We start from the raw sequence: 10,058 nt of genomic DNA, 5'->3' as shown, positions 1-10,058 counted from the left end.
AAGGAACTGGGGGGCTGCGAGCATGGATGTGACACCTCTGTGCCTGCCGCTTGGCAGGGGGTGGACCTTCTGCAGAGTTGGGTGCCCGGGGAAGGCCTTCCTCCTGTGGGGCAGAGCCTGCCCGGGTGACACGGCAGGAGGGACTGTCCCCTTCCCCTGGGAACTGCCCCCCAGACTGCTCCTCCAGGGCTGCGCGCCAGTGCACCCCCCCCTCTGCTCCAACAACCTCCAGGCCGAAGAGCAGGGAAGAGCCAGGCCACGGCCTGGGGCAGTGTGGCCTTCTGGTGTCTCTACAGGCTGGGACGTCCTGGGACTTATCCGCCAAGGAGCCAGAGCTTCCAAGGGAGATGAGGAAGGGCAGGCTGGGTGCCGTCTCCAGAACCTGCTCAAAGCTCAGGACAGCTTTCGACACCACCTCCAGGAAGGCACCAGCCTAACCCTAGTTCTGCCGCCCTGCTCCTCACAGCATGCACATGGGCTGGACATGGCCAACTAGAGGCCGGCCCCTTGGGCGCTAGGAGCTGCTGCACCCAAGGGCAGTCCCTGTCCCTCTGCGTGGTGGGAGGCAAGGACCGCGGTTCTGTTTCTAGCTGGAGAGGAGCAGCCTCCGGTGATGGCCACTGACTGCCAGCCACGGCCACCTCTGGGTTAGGAAGGGTCCCCACCTGGTTCAGGCCGGCCCTGAGCGTGCCCACTCGCTGTCCGCTGAGTCCCCGGCCTCGCAGGTGCCATCGGGACCCTGTGAACTGTCCTCGGTGGCGCAAGCAGAGCGCGTGCTGTCCTCGCGCAGGGATGGCTCAGGGCTGGCGGCCCGCTGCTGCTGCTCCTTGAGTTCGGAGTAAGAGCGCGAGAAGGTGTGGAAGATGGAGGTGACGGGGAAGGCCATGAGCAGGATGCCGCTGAGGATGCTGCTCAGCGCCACCACCTGCCCGGGCACGCTGCGCGGCACCATGTCCCCGTAGCCCACGGTGGTCATGGAGATGACGGCCCACCAGTAGCTGGCCGGCACGCTGGAGAAGTCGCGGCCCGCGCCCAGCTCGCGCTCAGCCAGGTGCACGAGCGGCGCGAATAGGGCCATGGCCACGCAGAGGAAGAGGAGCAGCAGCCCAAACTCACGCGCACAGCGACGAACTGTCAGGCCCAGGGAGCGCAGCCCAAGGGAGTGGCGCGCCAGGCGCATTACGTAGAGCACGCGCAGCGCACGCAGCAGCCGCAGCACCAGCCCCGCCCGCTCCAGTAGCTTGTTGCCACCCGCGCCCGTGCCTGTCCGCGCCGCGCCGCCTGCTGCCAGGCCCACCAGCAGTGACACGTAGAAGGGTAGGATGGCCAGGATGTCGATGATGTTGAGCGGCGTCCGCAGGAAGGCACACTTGCTCTCGGCCTGCAGTGAGCGCAGCAGGAACTCGAAGGAGAACCAGGCCACGCACACCGTCTCCAGCACGAAGAGGTTGCGGCACTTGCGGGAGCACTCACCCTGGGGAGGAGAGGGACACGTGTTGGGAGCTGGGAGGTCCACGCCCTTGCTTCCCCAGGGTGGAGGAGGTCACACTGGGGTTGGGGGGCCCTGACTCTCCACCCCAGCCCATGTAAGCATGACGCTGCAGGAGCTCCCGGGATATCCACAAAAATGCCCGATTCCTGTAAAAAAGATCCATTTGGAGATGAGGTTTCCACAGGAGCTCAGCTGACCTGTTCCCCGGCAAATATGAAAAGCATTTAAAAAACAGCCAGAGGTTCTGGAAATGGTCCTGAGGGTGAGCAGCAAATATAACATCCATTCAAGACCATCTATGAAAATTTGTGAAGGCAGGCGGGGGTCTGCTGTGGGACTGTAGCCAAGGGGCCCCCAGGAGAGAGGCTTCAGCAGCCAGGGCTGCCCCAGCTGCATGCCGCCAGGCCGGACCCAGGCCACAGGGTGGAGACGAGCCGCTCAGCTGAGGCTGGGTGCTCTGAGTCGAGGGCCCTCCTTGAGCTGGAGGTGAGACCACTGGGGGCCCCACAGGGGCCACATGGCCTCCTGTGCCTTGCAAGGCCCTGAACCTAGCTCGGGTCCCTCTGGGCACTGAGAACAGATCGTCACACCTGACCAGCTGCCCGAGCCCTCTCAGCTGGTGATCCGTGGGGACGGGGGGACAGCAGTGACCTTCTGCCACCCAGAGACAGTAGCTCAAGGCCCACCTGACACCTCAAATGGAGATCAGGTCAGGGGTCCGCAGTCAGCTTTTCAACACCTTGAAACTCGAGCACACAGGGCTGCTCCCCAAGTCCTGTCTCGTCTCTTAATGCCAGGCACGACGTACATCACTGGTCTGCCAGGAATCGGGCAAACAGGGCCCCTGCAAACTCCTGAGGACCAGTGCTCAGGGCTGGGTCACGTGTGCGTGGAGCGGAGTTCCCCGTTACTGAGTTGTTGGAGCCCCACACCGCGCCACTACGCTGGTCATGGTCCCCTGGGTGGGCTTGGAAACCCTGGCCACGGACTGGCTTCCCCAAGGGGCTCCTGGACATGAGAGGTGCCCTGGGCTTCTGACCCCCAGCACTGCTCCAGACCCTCCTGGGCCAGAGGCTGGCAGCCCCTGTGGGAGGTGGGCTGGACCTCCCGCCCCACAGCCAGCATCGCTCCTGAACAAGAGCCCCACTGGGCTGGGGCTGTCGGTTGCCTTTGAGCTCAGCCTGGGAGGTGGCCTGGCGGAAGGGTCTCTGCGGCTGTGGCCATGGGGACCGGCACCCCCTGGACCTGTGCCTGTGCCCACACCCAGTGGAGCTCACTGCTTGTTGCTTCTAGGTTTCAGGCAGGTTTTGTTCCAGCAATTTCTGATGCCTGTTCATTGCCTGAGGGCAGTGAAGTCTCGTCAATATTCAGGGCTGCCTGGGCCAGTGGCAACACTGAGTCTGGTCCTGGGCCTCATGGGGCAGCGGGTGGGGGCTCTGAGCCCCCATGTTGGGCCTGGGGGACACCAGTAGGGGTCTGACTTGGCCATGCCCCATGTCCAGCTGGGTTTAAGCTCTCAGAGGTTAGAGGGTGTCTCAGGACAGAGCAGGAGGGCCTTTCTGCTGGACCAAGCCTGTCACTGGATTTGGGGGGAACCCCGGTCCACGAGTTTTCAGTCAAGACACAGCTGGGGCCTGTGGTGACTGGGACAGAGCTGGTCAGAAACCTATGCTCCACCCCAAGGAAGGGAGGGGGAGGGGAGCCCACACAGGAGATGGGTAGAGGTCAGGCACGACACCAGGTCAAGGCAGTGGTACATCCACCGGGCCTCCGCCTGAGCAGAAGGAGCCTGATGACCTCAGCCCAGGAAGTGTGGTGGTGCCGTGACCCGTGACCCACAGCCCCGGACACCCCCCCGCCCTGCAATGCCCCCCGTCTGGCCCCCATGTCCTGGCACAGGCACCCGGCCAGGTGTGGCGTGAGCCCCCATGGGGGCGTTGTGACCACCGTGTTTGGGGGAAGGATGCTGCAGTCCCTGAGCCCCTGTGGGGGCTGGTCCAGGAAGGACCCCTGCCCTTGAAGGAGGACCTGCCCCGGCGCCGACCTGCGGCCAGATCCACCCTGGTGGATTCTGGAGGAGACAGGCCTGTGGGAGCCCCGACACCCCTCCCCCACCTCTCCTTAAGGACCAGCTGTGCAGGTCAATTGTAGGGAAGCTATTTCTGGAACTTTTAACCCAGAAAACAGACCTTGATTTATCAGAGTTTGACACATCTGGCCTATTTGGCCAAAATTGGGTCAGAAATAAATCTCCCTTCAGCTGGCTCACCAGGTTTTGACGCCCTGCTCCCCCGACTAGACAAGTCTGGCTTTTGCTTGTGTTTCGAAGATGTCCACGGTTTTCGTGAATCCGGCCTCCGGCCAGGTGCCTGTATGTGTTCATCAAGGCCTGTGCACCAGGTGCGGCTGCCCCCGTGGCCCCGCCCAGCCCAGCTGGGCGCCTCTGAAACTCCGCCTGCTTGCCAGCTGTGCGGCACCAGCTCTGCTCCCAGGCTCCCATCAGACTGACCACCAGGGTGGACAGAGCATCCTGCTGATGGCTGCCCAGCTGGCTGCTCCTGGGGGCCAGAGGGTTCCAGTTCCTTTTCAAATGTGTTTTCTTTCCAGGATTGGAACTGGGCCTCCTCCAGTGACTTGTGGCTCAAGAACCAAAGCCAGCTGCCTCCAAGGAAGCAACTCGAGGACAGGTGAACTTTGAGCTAATTACAGATATACTTATGGCCGTGGGGAGGAATGTGCATGTGTACCTATGCGGGCGGCGTCATCCGCTACCACCAAACCCAAGCAAACACAAGATGGCTCGGAATGTTCCAGGCCCCCCAGCTGCGGGATCCAGCTGCAGGTGGGCTGGAGGGGCCAGCAGAGCCCCGGGAGGGGCCATCCACGGCACAGGCTGGCCAGGGATGGTGACAGCGGTCCAAGCTAGCTTTTGGAAAAGCAGCATTTTGGAAACCACTGCTGGGAGGCACGGCCTCCCCACATGGTGCCCAATTGGCACTGTTTTTATTTTCTAGTGAAAATAAGTGAAAGCTCAGGGCCGAGTCTTGTCAGGAACAGAGGCCTTGGGGCAGTCAGTGGTGGACTCTTGGGAGAGGCCTGGCCCTGGTGCACGCCCAGCCGGCCTTGTTCTCATTTCAGAGCATCACAAATTCAGTGGCGTGAGCCCTGCCAAGCACATGGCTGGTTCCAGTAAAGCAGGAGGTGGAGGCAGCCAGCGGGGAGTCCTCTCCGTAGGCCAATGATCGGGGAAAGCTGCAGCCGAGCCCCTGCCGCAGCCGGGCTGCAGGTCCTGGCTGAGGTTCATCCAGGACCTTGAGGCTCCCGGGCTCTCCTGTTCTCTGTCCCCAAAGTGTCCAACATCCCTTTGCTGCCTGCATTTTCTGGACACTGAGGCCCTTGTCTCCATCAGTCCGCCACGGGCGCTGTGCAGCCGGCCAAACAGACCAGTGGGTGACGGCCCACAGGAGCCGTGCAGACAGAGCCTGCAGACAGCGCTGGGCTTGTGGGCTTGACGGCCCTCCCCGACTGTGTGCTGAGGGGCGTTTAGCCTCCCCGAGTGCCCAGAGGAAAATACTCCACTCATTTCACTATGAATTTATAGTTTGACTTTTTTTTCTTCTGACAGCATCTTCCCCGGGCTTTGTGCCCTGACCCTGTGTCTGGGGCCACACGCTCCCCCCACGGACCCCTCCTGCCACCACAAGCTTCGCACAGCTGTGGGGGCGGTGCTGGCGCCTTAGTCACAGGAGTGTGCACACCGCGGCCTCCCTGTGCAGAAGGTCTGGGGGCTCAGGGCCCCTTTTGGAGCCATGTCATCAGAGATGCTGCTTTACCTCCTTGCCCACACTCTCCTGCTCCCTTGAAGTCCCCGGGCGGGGCCTGGGCAGTGGGCACTTTGCGAGCTGCCTGCCGGAGTGTGACTGGCTGTTCAGGGACAGCGGGATTCAGGCCTGGCACTGGACACTCGGGATCCACTGGGGAGGTAGCAGGGAGGGCCCTGCGGAGCCTGGGCTGAACCTTCTGGGCGTTCTGCCCGGCGGGGCTGCCCCTTCATCACCGAGCCACAGGGGCTGTGCTCAGACTCTGCGTCGGGAGCTGCCTGAGGCCCAAGGCCCCGGGAGGGAGCACGAGGGGGCAATGCTGCTGCTCCGAGAATCACCAAGACTTGGGAACAGCCGAGACGTTGCTTGAAGGCCCTTCCGGACAGTGCAGATCTGATTCACCATAAACAGAAATGGCTGTCCAGCCACGAAAAGTCCTGGAGGGACCTGACGTGCACTCTTCTCAGTGACAGAGTCAGTCTGCAAAGGCTACGTCCTGTGTTACGTTCCAAGAATATGACCTTCTGGAAAAGGCCGAACTGTGGGGACAGGAGGCAGACTGGTGTGTACAGGGCTGGGGGCAGACAGGAGGCACGTCCGTGGGACACCATGGTGGCGGGCGCCGACATTTCCCACAGGCTGGCCCCCAGCAGCGACCCAGCAGTCGGCCATAGATGGGGGTGACGGTGACACCTCGGTGCAGGTCTGTCACTGCCCCACAGGTGCCTCCTGGAGGCTGCCATGCAGTGCGGGCCAGCTGTGCAGAAGGCAGGTCCCCCGTCTGTCTCGTGAGCATGGAGCAGGGCGTGGGGGCACGGTGGCCCCTTGGGTGTCAGGGCAGCAGGCGCGTTCTGTGGCCGGGGGACGCGTTAGCAGCACAGGGACCCGGAAGGGAGCCTGAGGGACAGGCAGCAGGAACGGCTCCCTCACGTGTTGTGCGGCTGGGGGTGGCTCTCCAGGCCTGGGGGACATCCACGCCCTGGTCCCCTGACCTGTGGCTGTGTCACCTCCCTGGCAGGAGGGCCCTGCAGGTGGAATGAAGGAAAGGACCCTGAGCCAGGGGGTCCTCAGCTACAGGGGCCCAGTGCAGTCAAGGTCCTCCTGTGAGGGAGGTCAGAAGGCCAGAGGCAGAATGGAGAAGGACCAGGGTGACATCCTGGAGGACAGAGGAGGGGCGTGGTGACAAGGGAAGGGTGCAGAGGACCCTCCCTGGAGCCTCTGCAGAAACCAGCCCACCAACACCAGCACCTCAGCTCCCAGCCCCGGACTCACATGGACAACCCTGGAGAGCCAAGCACAGGGAGGGTCGCCCTCCACACCACAGTCTGGAGTTGCCTGGGGTGGGCCCGCCTCAGGGTGGGCAGGGGCTCTTCCTAGGCAGCCCCTGGGTCCCGCCTGGGGCCCCCAGCGAGGGCCCTTGGCACCTGTGACTGGCTGCACACGCTGCTTTCCAGGACACGGAGTGGAGGGCGACAACGACGCACAGACATGGTTGCCCTGAGGGTTCCGTGACGGCGGCGGGCCGCCATTGGCTGAGGCAGCCCTGCTGCCTTCCGCCCCAGACCCTGGTCTAAGTGGCATTGGTTCCGCACACAGTGTGGTGTGCTTGCTGCTCCGACAACTGGAACACGGCGGGCGTCTCTTCAGCAGCAGAACCCGACACTCGGGCCTGGTTCTCACAGCCGGAAGGAGCCCGGGAGCAGAACGTGCAAACCCCAAAGGGTGCCAAGCCCAGCTCCTGCAGTTCACCTTCAAATTTTACCTGCAGCCAGGGTGGCCACGCTCGAGGCCAGGCCAGGTGACGGCTCGGGGTCCAGGGGCATGTGGCCCGTCCCTCCAGCCCCTCACTGCATGCTGCGGAAACTCACCGGATTACCAGATTACCGGGTGAGCTCTGCCACAACCCCCAGCACGGGGGCCCTGTCTGAGGGAGGGCGCCAGGCGGAGCCAGAGGCAGCTCCTGCAGTGGGATGGCCCCTCACCCTGCCCCCGCCTCCACCAGGAAGCACAGGGCCATGCTCCCAGGGCAATACTCAGCAACGTCCTTCAAGCCCTTGGAGCGCCCTCTTCTCGCTGGACAGCACAAACCCCACGCCTCCCTGGCCATGTTCTGGGCACATAGCTGCTGGCTCAAGAGGGACATTCCCTGGACAGTCCCGTGTTGGCATTCCCGCAGGACGGGGGGGGGGGGGGGATGGGAAGCCTACCCTGTGCTCAGAACAACGCCCCCTTCTGGACAAAGCCAGCACCTGGGTCAACTGAGGCACGCGCCTGGCTATCACGCCTTCAAAGAAGTGGAGGCCACACTGTCCGGGTGCAGGATGCACAAGTCTTCAAGACAGACACTAGGTGTTTCAGCCCTTGCTACCGAGCGTCCAGGGCCTGTGGCCGGAGGGTTCTGGGAGGGGCCTGGCTGAGCTGGACGTCACTATAATCCTAGCATCTCCTGTCAGCGCACGTCCCCGCAGCAACGGCAGTCTGCGGGGTGGGGGGCGCCAAGGGCATGTTAAGGAGCACACCAAGGGGGCCCAGCGCTTGTAGCTGCACCACCAGCGACAGAAGGTTTCTGAGACCCCACTCAGGGGGTGTTCCCTAAACCCGGCTGCCTCCAGGCCCGGGACCCAGACCCAGGGCCAGGCCTCCGCCGGCTGGCTGCACCCTGTGCCAGTCCCCCCCGGCCCGGCCCGGCCCGCGCTCACCCGCTCCTCCTCCGCGCGGATGTCTGGCATGGTGCTCAGGCAGAGGCCGACTGCTGTGACAGCCACGAAGGCCACGGACACAAAGGCGAAGAGCTTGCCGGCCAGCCCGGAGTGCGGGTTGTCCACCATGTCGCGCAGGCGCCGCCGGCCGCGCGCCAGCCGCCCGCGGGACCCCAGGGTGCAGCTGGGACTTCCGGGTGCAGTGCGCTCCGCGGGTCGCGACCCAGTGCGCGCCTCGGCAGCCTCCTCCTCCCGGCGGCGCAGGCGGCGCAGGCAGCAGCGCTCCAGCCGCGCTTCGTCGATGCCCCAGTAGGCCAGCTCATCGCGGAAGGCCAGGGCGCACGGGCCGCGCAGCAGCCGCAGCTTGTCGGCGCGCAGCAGTGCCACGATGGCACGGAAAGCGCACGGGCTGCGGTCGAAGAAGAACTCGTCGCGGTTCACGTCGTAGTCGTCACATACGCGCAGCAGCTCCTCGTGGCCGCGGCAGGTGCGCAGGCGCTCGAGGCGCGCAAGGGGACAGCGGGCCAACGCGGCCCAGGCCAGGCGCACCCTGCAGCCACCAACATTGATGATGACGTGCCGGGCACGGGCCCGGCCGCTGCCGCCTGGGGGCTCCGCAGGCCCGGGGAGCAGGGCCATGGCCCCATGCGCGGCGCTGTGGTCAGGAGGCTGGGCCTGGGAAACGAACAGAGAGTACGTTAGGCTGGGGGACTCCCTGGGCCCCGGGACCCAGCAGAACCAAGGACTGCCTTCTGCCTGCCCTCTCACCTTCCCTCCGGCACACCTCCCATCTGCAGGTGACCCAAATGAGGACCCCAGCCTTTCTCCTAGACCCTGGCTCAGTGGTGGTCTGCCTCGGTTTATCTCCTGCAGACTAGCTAACCAGGCGGGGAAGGAAGCCTGCCGTGCAGAGGTTGCCTCCGGAAATCTGGGCCGGGGCCAGACATTGGTCTGTTACCTGATGGTCACCCAGTAAAGGTCAAAGGGGAAGAGGGCGTTTTAACCCTAGGGGACTTTATCATCCTTGCCTGGGGACCAACGTCTGACACCTCCCGTTCCACGTCCCCTCGGGCCTACGTCCTAGACCATAGACCAGGCTGGCGACTCCTTTTGTAGCCGCATCACCTGGGGGCCCCCAGTTGTTTGCAGGTAGGAGTCTTCATCACAATAATCAGTGAGAAGCAGGGTAACCAGCAGAAGCTGGAACGCCTGCTGTCAAGGTCGAGTTCCCCAGAACCTACATCTGCGAGCACAAACGTGACTGACGTGCTACTTTTTAAGAGTCTAAGAGAGAGACTGACGACAGCACCACAGAAACAGTGGGCAAGGTGTCACCAAGTTCACGGGCAGGGAAGAGTGGCACCGAAACCTGTGAAACCAGGGGCAACCTCACTCGCAAGAGCAGAACTGAACATCTCAGATCCCCCCACGCTATTGCTGATGAGAGCGCCGGGGTGCGAGATCCCCGAGAGACGCCCGGTTGAGGCAGAGGGTGGGCTGTGCCCCCGTGACAGGCAGGGCGGAGTCGGCACGAGCCCTGCAGGAAGCGGGACCCCGTTGGGCTGCATGCTCAGGGCCAGGGGTCCAGGGGAAACTTGGCTGCGGGTGTGGAAAGGCTGTGAGATTTCCCTGCCTGCGCCCAGGTGAGACAGAGTGTGTGTGCCTGCCGCCTAACTGCACGGTGGGTTTGAGGCGGGGAAGTTGGTCTGTGGAGCAGAGCTAAGAAAGGAGCCCCGAAAGAAGTGGTCTCCGGTGGGTGGCCTGCCTGAGGCGCGGGTCACCACCAGACACACACTCAGGGTCGGGCAGGGCTCCTCGACTGGGCGACTCTGCCCCAGGGGCGCCGGGCAGGGTCAGGACCGGGCATGAGAGGCACTGAGTGTGTATAAACCAAAGCACTGCCCAAACCTACAGGACAAAGGGCTGGGACCCAGCCCCACACGCCAACGGGGCCACTGTCGAGGGGGATACACCCTCCGTTTAAGCCTCGTGGGATGCTCTCCAATGAAGCCCCAGCCGAGACAACTTTACAAACCCAAATTATGA

General features: G+C 63.7%; 1 protein-coding gene across 1 annotated transcript; it reads right to left on the bottom strand.

Moving 5' to 3' along the window:
• Positions 1-207: 207 nt before the first annotated feature.
• On the bottom strand, positions 208-8,659 carry KCNG2 (potassium voltage-gated channel modifier subfamily G member 2). Its single transcript, XM_037148096.2, is given in 3 exon segments — positions 208-1,474; positions 8,013-8,636; positions 8,639-8,659. Coding segments are annotated over 3 exon segments (1,449 nt in total). The 3' UTR covers positions 208-670.
• Between the last annotated feature and the right edge of the window lie 1,399 nt (positions 8,660-10,058).

Source organism: Artibeus jamaicensis, unplaced genomic scaffold, assembly GCF_021234435.1.
Source record: "Artibeus jamaicensis isolate MK-2021 breed Jamaican fruit bat unplaced genomic scaffold, CSHL_Jam_final contig_354, whole genome shotgun sequence".
Taxonomy (NCBI): Eukaryota; Metazoa; Chordata; class Mammalia; order Chiroptera; family Phyllostomidae; genus Artibeus; species Artibeus jamaicensis.
Note: the sequence above shows the minus strand (reverse complement) of the source record. Positions and strands in the feature narration are given on the sequence as shown.